Source organism: Balaenoptera physalus (genome assembly GCF_965194825.1).
Source record: "Balaenoptera physalus genome assembly, chromosome: 7".
NCBI lineage: Eukaryota > Metazoa > Chordata > Mammalia > Artiodactyla > Balaenopteridae > Balaenoptera > Balaenoptera physalus.
Genome location: NC_138886.1, coordinates 64,753,898 through 64,771,367, shown reverse-complemented (window position 1 = coordinate 64,771,367; position 17,470 = coordinate 64,753,898). Strand labels below are relative to the sequence as shown.

At 38.3% G+C, this 17,470-nt stretch overlaps 1 protein-coding gene across 6 annotated transcripts in view; it reads left to right on the top strand.

Moving 5' to 3' along the window:
- Positions 1-17,470, top strand: part of TTC39B (tetratricopeptide repeat domain 39B) — a 147,557-nt gene that overhangs the window by 82,321 nt on the left and 47,766 nt on the right. For all 6 annotated transcript variants that reach the window (XR_014265396.1, XR_014265397.1, XM_082467945.1 and 3 more), the window contains 4 exons: positions 1,506-1,637; positions 2,612-2,688; positions 8,147-8,214; positions 11,186-11,250. Coding sequence is in view for 4 of the 6 variants with exons in the window: in XM_082467945.1 (XP_082324071.1) it covers positions 1,506-1,637; positions 2,612-2,688; positions 8,147-8,214; positions 11,186-11,250 (342 nt within the window). In the remaining 2 variants the exon portion in view is untranslated. The remainder of the gene's footprint in view (positions 1-1,505; positions 1,638-2,611; positions 2,689-8,146; positions 8,215-11,185; positions 11,251-17,470) is intronic.

The following is a 17,470-nucleotide window of genomic DNA, read 5'->3' as shown; positions in this document are numbered from 1 at the left end:
ACTGGTCCCTGGTGCCAAAAAGGTTGGGGACTGCTGCTCTGCCTTGCCTGTACCTGCCTTTTTCCTTCTGTCCTTCTTAGTCCTTCAGACCTCTCTCTGTCTGTCTCTTCATCTTCTGTCTCTATATCCCTCTGTCTTCCTCTCTCCCTCCCTCTCTTTCTCTCTCTGCCTCTTGTTCTCTCCTTGTCTCTCCTGTCTCAATCTGCCTGCCTGTCTCCTTTGTTTTTTATTCAAAAAGTCTCCGTCTTTTCTCCTCCACTGACGCCCAGCTGGTCATAATATGGAATGAAAATAAATGACAGTCTTACACTTAGTCAAGTTTTATATTCTCTGATCTTTATGCATGTTTCACTGTTAAACATAACGTTTTTCCCACTTGAATACTTTTTTTTCCCCTTGGAGAAGCTTTTGGTTTAAAATGTGGGGTTTATACAACATTGTAAATCAACTACACTTCAATAAAAAAAATTTTTTTTTAAATGTGAGGTTTGAAACCACCATTGCTGATTCACTTTGGGCTCCTCTTATTCCTTTTTTTTTCCTTTATTTCTTTTTTCTTTTTTTGAATAGCCAGTGCCCTCACTGTTTGGGACTAACTGCAAATTACCAAAGGATGTTTAGACTCTTTCTGGGGGGGGGAAAGTATACTGTGGCTTATATTTGTTTTGCAGAGCAGCAAAAAAAAAAAAAAAGTATTGTACAAAAAGTATTTGAATTAAAAACAAATCCATGCATTAATATTGTAGATCTTATAAATAACTAATTAACATAGCTTGAGAAGTTTTCAGGAAAGAGGTGATGAGGTTTTCATAGCCTGAGAGTCTGGGATGTGCCATCCATTCGGACTGAATGTCCTTAAGAATCGAACGGATAACTTGATAATTTGAATTATCCAGAACTTTAATCAGAATTCCCAGATAATGGGATTAGATTTGGTAAGAGATCTACCATGAATTTTTGTCTGGGCCCTTTGTGGCTGACCTAACTTATTGCAAAAATCTTGCTTCCTCTTGGCCTCTGGCTGGGAGAAGGGAGGGAATGATTTTAAACAAGACTTACCTTTCAAAAAACATATCAGAATTTCTCTGTCACAAACTATATTTCCAGTGGCCTTTATTTTAGCACTTATTTCAGAGCAAAAGACGGTACACTGCTTCTTGTACAACTGGGAAAAATTGGGTTTGCTTTGAAACATTTTCTAGGAAATGAGTCAGCAGGCTGCCCCCTTGTGCTCAAACAGGGAACAGTATATGCTGCACTCTACTTCAACCTGGAAAGTTTCGTGCTGCCTGCGTGGGCTTGAATTGGAAAGTCCTCAGAGTTTGAGTTCTTTAGGGCATGTCTTTCATAGGCCATATTATTTCAGTGATCATGGTGAAGGAGTAAAAGTCGTTACTGTGAAAGTCACGTCGTGGATTTACTAGAATTTCTTGTGATTAGTTTCAGATGAGACCTGAATGCTTTTCATTTGAATTGAAATGTAGTAATTTCCGTGTTCTCCCCAGGGCTAAGGAGAGCATGTACCATGCCTTGGGCTACAGTACCATTGTGGTGCTTCAGGCCGTCATGACCTTCGAGCAACAGGACATCCAAAATGGCATTTCTGCCATGAAGGACGCCTTACAAACCTGCCAAAAGTATGAGCTGAGTAATTAAATACTTGAGACACGCCTACAAACCTTTCAGTGTGACAAAATGGATGCACTTAGCCTGACTGAGAGCTCTGTTGGAAGTTGGCCACCGGTTATAGAAAAGGACTTGAGCATCACAGGTTCCTGGCCTCATGTAGTTTTATGTACGGGAGATAAAAATATTTCCACTAAAGAATTATAGTATGATGCTGGGATGGCGGAACACGTGGCATCTATATCTTCCACTTTTCTCGTTGGTACTTGAACTACCGAGAAGGGCTGAGGATTTCAGTGGGATTAGCAGCAAGCATCTCTCGGGGTCCCCCTGGTGGAGCGTTTAGGTACCACATGCCAAGCCAGGCCAAGCACGGAGCATTCTTCTTTTATGTGGGAAATGCTGCAAATTCGGAAGGGAGTCTTTTATTTGTCTAAATGGACATATTTAAACACTTTTGCTTGGTGTAAATGACATGGAATTTCAGTTTTATTTTAATCTTTGTGTGTATAGGAAGCTCCTAGCAAAAGCTGTTAACTAGCATTGGTGAATTTTAACATTGCTGAAATTATGTCCTCTTGTAATTATGTTTCCAGCCCCTCAAGGGAAGAGAGTTTCCAAACACTGCACTTTAACTCCATTCTTAACCCGTGGCGAGGTGACCCTTAACAACAGAAATACTGATTTTAGCCATAGAGATCAGGGAAGGTGCATGACAGGGTTAGTATTGACTGTTATGTGTATGTTTGTCCCTGCACTTGTTCAGTAAGCTTGGATTAAATGCCCACAGGAAGCCAGTGTTGGGAGCTGGGTGTGCAGGGTTCAAAAGGGTGGTCTCTGCCCCAGAGATTTTAGCGTTTAGAGTTCTGTTTTGGTGACTCTTTGGTGTGATTGTGACTGAAATGAATGTCAAATGAAAATGAGCTTGATTATTGTTATTTTTTTCTTTCTACTTCCCATCTGCCCTTCTACTTATTCTCTGCAGATACAGGAAAAAATGCACAGTCGTAGAATCTTTCTCAAGTCTTCTTTCTAGAGGATCATTGGAACAGCTGACTGAAGGTAAGAGGCATTTAAAAGATTAGGTTTTTTTCCTTTCTTTGAAAAACTAAAATGTGGTCATGCTCCTAAAATTCAGCACTTAAATGTATAATATAAAGTAAATGGACTGTCTTTTTCTTTTCCCCATCATACTCACCCTCTAGAAGTAACCACTGTTAATAGTTGGTTTTCAAGCCTTGCAGACTTTTCTGTGTACATGTACAAATATATACAGAAGGTACACATAGGATTTTTGTAGTTTTTCATGTATTTTTCATTTTTTGCTAATGTAGAATCATGTGATACATGTTATGCTACAATGTAATTTTTGGCAATTGACTTTTTCCATGTCAAGACATATAAATTGTACTTCATTCTATTTAATAGCTATGTAGTATTCCTTAGGACAGGTGCCATCAGTTACTTACTTTGTCTCTATTGAAGGGCAGTTACATTGTTTTTTTCGCTATTACAAATAATGTCTTCATGCGTTTTTGTAAGTATTTCATAGGATAGATTGCTAGAAGTGGAATTACTGGGACTATTTGAAAATAGAAAACATTTATAGATATTGACAATATTTTCTCCAAAAAATTAGGTCAGTTTATATTCTTACCACCCATGTACAAAAGTTTCTATTTTTCCACAAGCTATTAATTTTTTCTTCAAGGTCAAAGTAATTTTGATACCTTTAAAATAATTATGATGTTTCACAGTATGGAAGATGTTTGGTTTGTGGACATTTAGGAATATTCAAGAATCCAGGAATGTCTGCAGCATTTGATCAGATGGCTGGGAGGAAATGACTCCTTTTGCTGTCAATTGCTTGATATTCCACAGAGATTAGGGCAGAAGTTCTATGATCAGCCCTGTTTTTTAAGTGTTATTCTCTAGTCAGGATGGTTTATAAGAAAGGAGCATCCCAGTACACCTGTAGAAGAGAAAATAACATCTTTCAAATGAGGCCATTGTAAAGCTTCTGCCGTCCCAGGAGCATTTGCGCCTGTGTTGTCATTGTCAAATTTGTTCTCTGGAAGAGGTAACACAAAATCGTTAAAGTAGCTGTAGCCAATTAAGGCAGGAGCAATTCTGGATACTGCTGTCTGTCATTCCTAGTGGTCAAGTGTGTGCCAGACACATTTTTGAGTGTGTTTCATTGTGAAGTTTTGTTTGCTTTGTTAGAAGAGTATTATCAACTTGTTATGGACATTGGAGAACTTGGGCTCACTAGAGTGTTGATAACAGGAGAGGATTACAAGACTTGTTCCAAAAGGTATGATGCTGGCCCTGCAGCCATCATACAGCAGAGTGGATTTCACTGGTCCCTCCAGGCAGCTGAAGCCCATCATCTTTTTCTCCAGAAACTGACCTCCAAGGACGCTTAAGAGTTTATTTATCCCCTTGATTTCAGATAGACTATGTTTTCATATTTTTCATCTTAGGGCCATTTATGTAAATTGGCCCCAGGAGACCTAAAGTCTGCTAAAGTAGGTCAGTGGGAAATTAAATGGGCCCCAAAGAAATCTGACTCATTTATATTCTTCTGTTTTCCTCTCTATGGCTTCTCTCCAGTGGCCCATTTCCCCCTGCCTCCCTTTTTCTTTGCAATATAAAGGCTGGCATTTGAGATTTTTTTTTAACCTTAGTTTACAAAAGAATGGCATGGTATTATTGGTATAAATATGAATAATAATAATAACTTAAAACATAATAATGATAATGCCCCATTTTTTAAAGGCACTCTCTATGTGTGAGACACTGTCCTTGATGCTTTCCTTAGCATTACCCAATCTAACCTGTGTGTAACCTCCTTTTTATAGACTAGAAAGTGATGTTCAGAGAGATTAGACAAATGGTCCAAGATTACCTGCTTAGCAGAGCAGAGTTCAAACCTGATCTGCCTTTCCCTAAGCCACATACCCCACACCTTGTCCTGTAGTTGGGTAGAAAAGGGCACGAAATGTGACACATATGGATGAAGAAGATGTTGAATTATTTCTCTGTTAGACATCTTGAAAATAGATGGTACTGTTCTTATCTTTTTATTCTGTCTTTGGGCATGGCATATTTAGAAGTATTGAAAAATAAACAGTAATGAGATACCACTACACACCTATGAGAGTGTCCAAAATCTGGAACACTGACAACACCAAATGTTGGTGAGGATGTGGAGGAACAGGAACTCTCATTCATGGCTGGTGGGAATGCAAATGGTACAGCCACTTTGGAAGACAGTATGGCAGTTTCTTACAAAACTAGGAGCTGAAAACTTGTGTTAACCCCCAAATCTGCAAATGAATGTTTATGGCAGCTTTATTCAGAACTTGCCCTTCAATAGGTGAATGGATAAATAATAAAGTGTGGTACATCCAGACAGTGGAATATTATTCAGTGCTAAAAAGAAATGATCTATCAAGCCATGAAAAGACATGGAGGAGCCTTAAATGCATATTCCTAAGTGAAAGACACCAGTCTGAAAAGGCAACCTACTGTATGATTCCAAGCATATAAGATTCTGGAAAAGGCAAAACTATGGAGACAGTAAAAAGATCAGTGGTTGCCAGGGGATGAATAGGTGGAGCACAGAGAATTTTTAGGGCAGTGAAAAATACTGATACCATAATGATAGATACATGTCATTATACATTTGTCCAAACCCATAGAATGTGCAACACCAAGAGTGAACGCTAATGTAAACTGTGGACTTTGGGTAATTATGATGTGTCAGTGGAGGTTTGTCACTTGTAACAAATGTACCACTTTGGAGGGCATGTTGATAACGGGAGAGGTTATGCGTGTTTGGGGGGAAAGGGATATATGGGAAATCTCTCTACCTTCCCCTCAATTTCTCTGTGAACCTAAAACTGCTCTTAAAAAATAAGGTCTTAATTAAAAAATTATGAAAATAAATCAGGCTGTGACTTTAACCTATTCTCAAATAAGGTTTATTTAGACTTTTATGTCTGAAGGCATGCTTAGCTGACACTTCAGTGCATAATGAAGATATTTCCTTCAGTGAACTGAGGAATTTATAATTAAAAGATGTTCTGGTAGGTACCTATTTGTAAATGCCAAATGTCTAATTTTGAGAGCTAAGGGCTGCCCAGTATAAATCAATCAGAGTGAAGAAATAAGACTTTTATAAATTAAATTGCATTTATTCCTAATGAGTTTGGCTGTTGCTGCAACCCAAACAGACTTTGTGTTCAAGGGAGCATGTCAAAACATTGTGGATTTAGGGTGCACTTTGTTTTTCCTCTTGGTAATTTCCATTTCCATCCTTGAATGGCTGGTTTTCTGCAGGAGTGAGGATATTTAATTAAACTTTTTGTGGGTTTAACATGGGACACACCCATTCTTCCTTCCTCATGGCTGGCACATTGCCCTAAATGGCTTTCAAATTGCCTTTAAAAACAGACGTTTATATACGGTGCTTAGGATGTGAAAGGAATTTAAGATGAAGATTCCTTACACGCAGAATACAGAGTTCAAACTTTCTTCCCTTCTTGTTACGTCGTTTGTGCTGCTGTTTGACTTGTCCATCTCAAGCTTAACTCTGATCCATCTGCCCTTCTGCTTAGATCTCTGCAAGGACCCACCATTGTCTACCAAATGAAGCCCAGACTGATATTCAAGGTCGTCCATAATTCAGCCCCGACTTAACGTTTGCAGGCCCATTGCCCACTCCTCCCTGTACACACCTCGTGCTTCAGCCAAAGGTGCACCACTGGGCTTGCCACGCAGGGCTCCGTGCTCCTTGCCTTTGCTCGTGTTGGCTCTCTCCCAGCAGCCACTTCACCGCCTTCTCGGCACACGCCCCAAGCCAGCCATCTGGGTTACCGAGCAGGCTTTCAAAGTGAATAATTACTAACAGTTCCCACTTTGTTACAAGTTTCCCTGGAAAGAGGATGTTCAAGTGAGTCTGTAAAAATAAAAGTTCCCAGTTTTTCTCCCACTGAACACACGGAGAAAATTCGGGGGCACACTTTGAGGTGAGGCGCTCCGAAGGACTGAGACTCAGGCTGCCGATGCTGCCAGACTGCGCGGAGGCCACTGCTCCTCAAGGCTGGCCTGTTGTGCGTCTGGCCCCACCTTACGCGTGCTGTTGGAAGATCTTAGTTGCATTGTTGCTTCTTTGTAAATCAGCCTTTGGAATATGAGCGTGGCAGGAAGGTGAACCTGTTTGTGAGAACCAGTAGTGTGTGTGAGTGTGTGTGTGGGTGGTCGGGAGGGGTCCTGTGTGTGTAAGTGAAAGAAATAAAGCACTAGCTCTTATCCAGTTAGATTCAACAATGTTCCCATTAACACAGAGATACCCCGTTTTTCAGTTACGTACATCGCATAAAGATGTTCTACTTTCTGAACTTTTGGCAAAAAGCATGACAAGGACCAAGGGCAGTAATCTTAGTGAAAGTAGCTGATGCATATCGAGGGCTTACTCTGCCCAGTAAGCTTCACAGGCAGCACCTGGTTGAATTCTTCAGCTCTGAAGTAGAGATGTCATTAGCTGGACTTTAGGAACAAGGAAACCAGCAGAGAGAGGGAGGGTAGCTTGCTCGAGGTTCTACAACTGGTATGTGGTAGGGCCTTCCCTGCCACCTAGGCCGTGAAATACCCCAAAGCTCATTTACTTAAATAACCCACCAGTTTGCATCCCATGGATAAAACGGGAATCTGCTGGTTTTGTTTATGCAAAAAAAAAAAAAAAAAGAAAAAGAAAATGCAAAGATTTCTCCCTCCCCAATCTCTGCAGGTATCTTGGACTGTTTAGGAAGATAGGCCACGTGTTTTGGGGCACTCCACGTGTCCCAGGGATACATACGTAGTTTTATGTAGCCCTTTTGTGAGTGTCTTGTTCCTGCACTAGATATCTCAGTGATCCAAATAGCCCCAAACTGTACTAGTGTGAACTTTTTTACATCAAGTCATCCCTGAATGAGGAGTCATGAGTTGGGCATGCAGGCCAGTTCTTTTTCCTAGAACCCTAGGGAATTACTGCTTTCTCTTCAAGTTAATAGTATGCCTAACCATTGTCATGACGATCATGCCTTCACGTTTTAGAAGCTAGAATTGGTATATTTAAGTTAGATTTCCAATCTATAACTGTGTTAAACTTGCCTATTCCCATTAAGTTAAAAGATAAGTGATTTCCTTTTTTCTGAGAAGTGCTTTTACATTTTGATTTTTACATTTTGGTGAGCTGAGTTTGGGTCTTTGACACCAAGGGCCTGACTCTTGGCAGTTATATGTGAATGGAGCCAAAGATAACTTCCCCGAAGCATTTCACGCATTCTGGAAAAATTCTTGCTGAGGGCCTGAGAACTGAGGTCATCATTCCACTTTTATGGAAGCACCAAAGCAACCTAGGTTTTTATTGTCTCCCTTGGGCTCATTTATCTACCCGTCTTTTCTGCACATCTCAGAGCAATTACTGTGGGTATGGGATTTTCCTTAATATATTTTTATTTGTTTTTAATAGAGGAAATGCATGCCGAAATCTGTTATGCCGAGTGCCTCCTACAGAAAGCAGCCCTCACGTTTGTGCAGGTAATGAACATTTGGCTTAGAATCAGCATCGCCCGGGAAGCCTGCCAAGTACGACATAGAAGAGATGTGGCTCATTCTATGTCAGTGCTTCACTTCTTTTGACTTAGAGTTGTAGTGAAAGATACTTGTGATTACTGATAAACTTTGGCTGAAAGAAGACCCTGGGTTTTTTTTTTTTTTTTTTTCCTACTCAAATGCACTTAAAATGCTATTTCGAACTTCGCTTTATTGGGAACCACTGCCTTTTGAAGAAGCTGTCTTGCAACTACCTCACCTAATTTCAGAACGCTGCTCTGTATGAGAACTGTGAGGTCATCCCTCTTTGTGCTTGCTAATGGTGGAGGGCTGCACACAGGAGTGACCGGCTGGAGGAGGCTTCAGCGTCCTTGGCTGCTCCCTTCTTGCGTCAGATGCTTCAGCAAAGCTTAGTTATGCATGCATCGAGAGCCAAACTTCCCATGTATACCTCACATTTTATTTCCCCACTCTTCGTATTCTCGTTCCCCTTTCTTTTATTTCTTCTTTTGGAAGAGCAGTTAAAAAAAAGTCACTAAACAAAACACTGACTCCTTTTCTCATGGGGCATTTAAATTTCACCTCTAGGAATTGTTACCACCAGTACCTTGCCTGTCATTGTAGCTTCCAGTTCTTCTAGAAAATATGGATTTTAACATTGTGGCCACACAGGTGGCGGTGATGGATACAGTGGGGGTAGAAGCGGGGTGGAGATTGTAAGGGGGCAGAAATTCAACTGTGAGATGGAAAATCTTCCTCAGTCTCAATGGTTTACATTGAATTGAGAGTTGCTTTTCTCTTTTTCTGGAGGGTGACCTCTTAGGTTGGATTCTGGTTAAGTAAAATTAAGTCAATCTGGTGTAGGGCGCTGTTTCCTGAAACCCCACATATTATGAAGGCTGGTTGAAAACAACAGTCTTACTGCCTCAGTAAACATAAGGCTAGTCACGGAGGCCCCCAGTTTTTTCTGATGTGTTTGTTTTTCAAATGATAATTTGACAATAAAATCATTGATTTGAAAGTTTTTTGTTTTTTGTTTTTTATGTCTGGGGGGCTTGTAGTTCAACATCTGGGAGGTATCCATGGCTCCCCTCTTCCTCATGCCTCTGTATCCAGCCAGGCTCGTGGTCGTGCTGCTTTTACCTTTTGAAGGTTTATCAGCTCCGTCTCTTCCTCTTTATTCTGACTATAACTGTTCTAGTGGGGGGCTTGTCAGCTCTTCCCTAGACTGCATGGCAACCCAGGGACCTTCGGTCTGTAGTTTCTCTTCCCTCCAGCTCACTCTCCGTTGTGCAATTGTGCACCCTCTCAAAGATGAGAATTTCACCTGGTCATGTCTCTGCTTCAGCATTTAGTAGCCCTCATTGACTATGGCAGTGGTTCTGTATCAGAATATCACAAATGGGGAAGGCTTTTTCTAACCAAACTGGTATCTCCCCCCACCCCCAGTTCCCTACTCCCCTCTTACCAATGTCCTCAACTGCTACTGGCAGGTATGTTGCATACTTGAGTGGCACAGGTACAACACAGGTAGCTTTCTTATTCCTTAGTCATTCCCTTTTTTGTAGTAGGTTTCTGCAGCAGTGCTGAGTTATATAAGCACAGATGGCCAAGCCAAACACACCAGGATCTTTAATGCTTCCCTGAGGGTTTTTTTTTTTTTTTTGCTTGCAAAGTTCATACTTACCTTGCCTTCCTTCCTTCAGCTGGTTACTTCCCAGTCTTTTTTTGTGTGTGTGTGTATGTGTGTGCTTTAAGCATTGATGCTTCCAGGAGGCTTTTGTGGACCTCTTCACATCCCCGCCCACCTTTGTGCTGTCATGACATCCCCCACATGTCTCCATCCATGCATGCCTCCATCCCTTAGCAAGTTGTGTTGCTTTTGTCTGATTTTGTGTTTAGGTGCCTGCTGTAAATTAGGCATTCAGCAAATGTTTGGTGAATCCTGAAATGAAATATTCTTATTTGAGGCAGATTTTAATCCAATTTAAGAAATTCTTTCCTGGCCAGTATTGGAACTTGTGTAACCATAAGATTCCTTAAAATCAGAAAATAAACATTTAAATTGCATAGTGAATTTTACATTTATTGATTCTTTTAATAATTTAAATATTAAGTATTTAAGTAATTGATGTCATTAACAAACTAAAATTAGTTCTTCTTTTGTTTCGGAAGGATGCTCAAGTGCACAGGAAATCAATACCAGAGCATCTTTCTGATATTAACGGACTAGAAAAGCATGGAACTATCTCCATTAGCACCTTCTATTAGAGTAACATCTTTCAAGCAGTTATTTGATATGCTTTAATAAGAGGCTCTTGGAATCCTAGAATGCTCACCCTAAAAAGGTCATTCATTTAGGCCAGCTGCCCCAGTTTTATGGTTGATGACCATCAGACAAAGAGAAGTGATCTTTTTTTTCCCCTAAACAGAATTTCATATTAGTGACAACAAATTTAGAATCCAAATCAGTTATTTGTGGTCTGGAAATGTGTATGAATGAAATTCACAATGTTAAATAGACTGCCTGCTAAAGTACCCCCTAAAGAAGAACCATAATCCCATTACTTGGAGTAAGACAGACAGGAAAGTCCTTGGAGCATATCCTTAAAGTTAGCCATTTTGAATTCCATTGAACCCAGAAGAAAGTTGCTCAGTAGTTGATGATGTTTATTGACGTACGTTTGGACTAACCTTTATGGCCCCAAATTGATGAGGATTACTTCCTTACTTCCTTAAAGTAATGCAAGGATTTAAGAAATGTTTCCTTGTTGTTGTTCTCTAACTTGGAAGAAAAATGACAAAAAAGCATTTCAGGTGTAAAGCAAGAAGAATGTTTTAATTTAAAAATCATGTCCTCAAAAGATAGTGTTTTGTTCTAATCACGCAGCTACACAGCTGTGGGGACAGTTTAAGAATCTTTTGCTAAATGATCTAATTATTTAATTGTTTTCAGGATGAAAATATGATCAACTTCATCAAAGGTGGACTCAAAATTAGAACAAGTTACCAAATATATAAGTAAGTTAAAAATTAAGATTTATAAAAAATCTTTTAACAAGGTTTGTACCTTTTTGACCACGTTCTTGTGGTTTCTAAGTGATTCTTGTACTATGTACCATTTTGTACTTCAAAGTTCTCAGTCAGTATGACTATGTTTTTTTAAATTTGGTGTTGGTAAAAATGCACTTGATTTTTGGCTTACTGAGGTGTATTCAATGCCATAGAACAACACAATTTAAGTTTAAATGCAGTTTTAAAAGAAAAATAGCTGTAAAGAAAAGTACTTACATAATTTCTGATTAGATAATCTTAGTTTCTCTCTCCTAAAAACAATTTATAAATTTAAAATGACAGGTATGTACAGGTATGTCTTTGGTCCAGACTCTAGAACATCACTGCTCCAATGAAGTTCTGCAGTGATTCAGATGTTCAATTAAAGTGGACCATAGTGTCATTCGCATCTTCTATATCCTTACTGATTTTTATCTAGTTGTCCTATCCTTTACTCACAGAGTTAAAAATCTTCAGCTTTGATTCTGGAGTCATCCATTTCTCCCTTTAGTTCTGTCAGTATTTGCTTTGTATATTTAGAACCTCTGTTATTGGTCTTATATATATTTTAATTGTTTTATCTTCCTAATGAATTAATCTTTCATCGTTATAAAATGTTCCTTCCTAACTCCTTACAATATTCCTTGTCTTGAAATCTGTTTTGTCTGATACTAATAAAGCTACTCATGCTTTTTTATAATTAGTATTTGCATGGCATATATTCTTTTACTTTAAACCTATCTTTGTTTTTATATTTAATTTGCATTTTTTGTAAACATGCTTAATTGAGTCTGGCTTTTTTATTCAGTGTGACAGTTAATATGTTTGCACTTGTGAGTACCATTTTGCTTTTTTCCTTTGCCTTATTTGTCCCCCCCCCCCTTATTTTTCTGCCTTCTTTTGCTTTAATTAAAAAAAAATATGTATTCCAGTGGAATCCCTCCATTGTTTTCTTAGCTATAGCCCTCTTTAATTTTTTAAAATGTTTGCTCTAGTGATTATAATAGCCTTCTTAACTTATCATAGTCAACTTAGAGTTAATATTGTACCATTGCACAAATATAAGAACTTTGCAAAAGTATAGTTTCATTTACCACCTGTTGTCTTTTATACTATTCTTACAATAGTACACGTATGTATATTATACACCCCACAGAGTGGTACCCACCTTTTGCTTTAAACAATTTTATGTCATGGTCTTCACTATTAACCCATATATTTACCATTTTTGGTGTTCTTCATTCACTCCTGTCTAATTTCAGACTGAAGCATTTCTTTTAAGATTTCTTACAGTGTGTGTCTACTTTCAGCAATTCTCACTGTTTCATTTATCTGAAAACATCTTTATTTCTGAAGGCTGTTTTTGCTCAGTATAGTATTCTCGAGTTACAAGGTTTTCTTTTTCTTTTCTTCTTTTACCCCTTTAAAACTGTCAATCCATTGTATTATAACCTCTATTGTTTCTGATCATAAGTCAGCTGTTATTTTAATTATTGTTCCCTTGTCTGTAATTTCTTCTGGCTGCTTTGAAGACTTGTATTTTTGATTCTTAGCAGATTGACTGATGTGCTTAAGTATGGCTTTGAGAAATGTGTAGCTATTATTTCTTCAAGTATTTTTTTCTGCTCCATTCTCACTTTTCTCCTTCTGAGACCCCAATTACATGTTAGTCACCTGATTTTGTTCAATAGGTCACTGATCTGCTGTTCATTTAAAAAAATTATTTTCTTCAGATTAGACATTATCTCAACATCTGGGCTGTCTTGGGGTCAGTTTCTATTGCCTCCTTTTTCTCTTGACTGTATGTCATGTTTTTCTGTTCTCAAGTCAATAATTTTTTGATTGTACATTAGATAGTGATACATTGTAGAGACTCTAGGTTCTGTTATCTTTCTCAGAATAGTGCTGATTCTTGCTCTGGGAAGCATTTGACTTGACTAGACTTAGAGCCCATACTCTTACTCTTTGGTAGTGGGCAGCATCTGAAATCTTGGTTCCATTACTTCTTCTGTCTTGTCTCTGCTTTTCTTTGGAGTTTCCCCAGTGCTCACATAGTTCATGAATCAGCCAAGAATTTGAGTGGAGTTCTAACACTGATTTTGGTGTTTCCCTCATATGTGGTTCTCTCCTATCTGAAAATTCCCCTATTACCTTACAGGTACTCTGGCAGATTTGAACTCTGTGCTCCTTTTGAAGCCAATAACTGTGGCTTTCTGTGTAAGTTCTAGGCAACCTGCACCAAGTGTACTGGGGACTACTTCCAGGTGACTAGCCATATAAACTTAAGGTCCTTTCAAGAGTTGTTCTCTTTTTTCAAATTTCAACCCTTCTTCAGTTTCCCATTACTTTTTTTTTCAGTTTCCAGTGCCTGCCAATATATTTTAAATATGTATTTTGCATTTTGTCCAGAGTTTATAATTGTTATCCGTGGGAGGGTTAATTTAATATAAGCCACACTGCCATTACTAGAAACAGAACGAAGATTTAGTATTTTAAGAGATGCTTTTACCCAAAATGATTTCATAAAATTATATTCCATTCAAAATCCTGGAAGGGAGTGGATTTTGGGAACCTGATATATTGTTTTTACTTTTCCTCTTGAAATATTTTTTAGAAGATATAAAAGAATGTTAAAGAGTTGATTGCTTTTTCAGTCATCAAAACTTAAAAACCAAAGGAATTAAAATAGTCTTGTAATGGCACAGAAATATATATCAGTGGAATGGAACATAGGGCTTGGAAACTCTTGTGTGTGTGTGTGTGTGCGTGCGTGCGTGCACATTGTGCATGCACTTCTGTGTACACACACATACATTTACCAGGGAATTCAAAGCATACTAAAAACCTATATATACATAAATCTCTTTAAAATCAGTGGGAAAATATGGGTACTTTAATAAATGGTTTTGGGAAAATTGGCTCTTCGTTTTGGAAAAAAGACTGTCTAAAAGATACATTCCAGAGAGAAACAGTCAGCTCTACCCACCACCAGTCCCTCCCATCAGGAAACTTGCACAAGCCTCTTAGATAGCCTCATCCACCAGAGGGCAGACAGCAGAAGCAAGAAGAACTACTATCCTGCAGCCTGTGGAACAAAAACTACATTCACAGAAAGATAGACAAGATGAAAAGGCAGAGGGCTATGTACCAGATGAAGGAACAAGATAAAACCCAAGAAAAACAACTAAATGAAGTGGAGATAGGCAACCTTCCAGAAAAAGAATTCAGAATAATGATAGTGAAGATGACCTCGGAAAAAGATGGAGGCAAAGATCGAGAAGATGCAAGAAATGTTTAACAAAGACCTAGAAGAATTAAAGAACAAACAAACAGAGATGAACAATACAATAACTGAAATGAAAACTACACTAGAAGGAATCAATTGCAGAATAACTGAGGCAGAAGAACGGATAAGTGACCTGGAAGACAGAATGGTGGAATTCACTGCTGTGGAACAGAATAAAGAAAAAAGAATGAAAAGAAAGGAAGACAGCCTAAGAGACCTCTGGGACAACATTAAACACAACAATATTTGCATTATAGGGGTCCCAGAAGGAGAAGAGAGAGAGGAAGGAACCAAGAAAATATTTGAAGCGATTATAGTCAAAAACTTCCCTAACGTGGGAAAGGAAATAGCCACCCAAGTCCAGGAAGCGCAGAGAGTCCTAGGCAGGATAAACCCAAGGAGAAACACGCCAAGACAGATAGTAATCAAACTGACAAAAATTAAAGACAAAGAAAAATTATTGAAAGCAGCAAGGGAAAAACGACAAATAACATACAAGGGAACTCCCATAAGGTTAACAGCTGATTTCTCAGCAGAAACTCTACAAGCCAGAAGGGAGTGGCATGATATATTTAAAGTGATGAAAGGGAAGAACCTACAGCCAAGATTACTCTACCTGGCAAGGATCTCATTCAGATTCGATGGAGAAATCAAAAGCTTTACAGACAAGCAAAAGCTAAGAGAATTCAGCACCACCAAACCAGCTCTATGACAAATGCTAAAGGAACTTCTCTAAGTAGGAAACACAAGAGAAGAAAAGGACCTACAGAAACAAACCCAAAACAATTAAGAAAATGGTCATAGGAACATACATATCGATAATTACTTTAAACGTGAATGGATTAAATGCTCCAACCAAAACACATAGGCTTGCTCAATAGATACAAAAACAAGACCCAAATATATGCTGTCTACAAGAGACCCACTTCAGACCTAGGGACACATACAGACTGAAAGTGAGGGGATGGAAAAAGATATTCCATGAAAATGGAAATCAAAAGAAAGCTGGAGTAGCAATACGCATATCAGATAAAAGAGACTTTAAAATAAAGACTGTTACAAGAGACAAGGAAGGGCACTACATAATGATCAAGGGATCAATCCAAGAAGAAGATATAACAATTATAAATATATATGCACCCAACATAGGAGCACCTCAATACATAAGGCAATTGCTAACAGCTCTAAAAGAGGAAATTGACAGTAACACAATAATAGTGGGGGACTTTAACACCTCACTTACACCAATAGACAGATCATCCAAACAGAAAATTAATAAGGAAACACAAGCTTTAAATGACACAATACACCAGATAGATTTAATTGATATTTATAGGACATTCCATCCAAAAACAGCAGATCACACTTTCTTCTCAAGTGCGCAAGGAACATTCTCCAGCATAGATCACATCTTGGGTCACAAATCAAGCCTCAGTAAATTTAAGAAAACTGAAATCATATCAAGCATCTTTTCTGACCACAACACTATGAGATTAGAAATGAATTACAGGGAAAAAAAAGAAAAAAACACAAACACATGGAGGCTAAACAATACGTTACTAAATAACCAAGAGATCACTGAAGAAATCAAAGAGGAAATCAGAAAATACCTAGAGAAAAATGACAATGAAAACACGGCAATTCAAAACCTATGGGATGCAGCAAAAGCAGTTCTAAGTGGGAAGTTTATAGCTATACAGGCCTACCTCAAGAAACAAGAAAAATTTCAAATAAACAATCTAACCTTACACCTAAAGGAAGTAGAGAAAGAAAAACAAAAAACCCCCAAAGTTAGCAGAAGGAAAGAAATCATAAAGATCAGAGCAGAAATAAATGAAATAGAAACAAAGAAAACAATAGCAAAGATCAGTAAAACTGAAAGCTGGTTCTTTGAGAAGATAAACAAAATTGATAAACCATTAGCCAGACTCATCAAGAAAAAGACAGAGAGGACTCAAATCAATGAAATTAGAAATGAAAAAGGAGAAGTTACAACAGACACCACAGAAATCCAAAGCATCCTAAGAGACTACTACAAGCAACTCTATGCCAATAAAATGGACAACCCGGAAGAAATAGACAAATTTTTAGAAAGGTATAACCTTCCAAGACTGAACCAGGAAGAAATAGAAAATATGAACAGACCAATCACAGGTAATAAAATTGAAACTGTGATTAAAAATCTTCCAACAAACAAAAGTCCAGGACCAGGTGGCTTCACAGGTGAATTCTATCTAACATTTAGAGAATAGCTAACACCCATCCTTCTCAAACTTCCAAAAAATGGCAGAGGAAGGAACACTCCCAAACTCGTTCTATGAGGCCACCATCACCCTGATACCAAAACCAACCAAAGATACTACAAAAAAAGAAAATTACAGACCAATATCACTGATGAATATAGATGCAAAAATCCTCAACAGAATACTAGCAAACAGAATCCAACAACACATTAAAAGGATCATACACCATGATCAAGTGAGATTTATCCCAGGGATGTAAGGATTCTTCAATATACACAAATCAATCAATGTGATACACCATATTAACAAATTAAAGAATAAAAACCATATGATCATCTCAATAGATGCAGAAAAAGCTTTTGAAAAAATTCAACACCCATTTATGATAAGAACTCTCCAGAAAGTGGGCATAGAGGGAACCTACCTCAACATAATAAAGGCCATATACGACAAACCCACAGCAAACATCATTCTCAATGTGAAAAACTGAAAGCATTTCCTCTAAGATCAGGAACAAGACAAGGATGTCCACTCTCACCACCATTATTCAACGTAGTTTTGAAGTCCTAGCCACGGCAATCAGAGAAGAAACAGAAATAAAAGGAATACAAATTGGAAAAGAAGAAGTAAAACTGTCACTGTTTGCAGATGACATGAT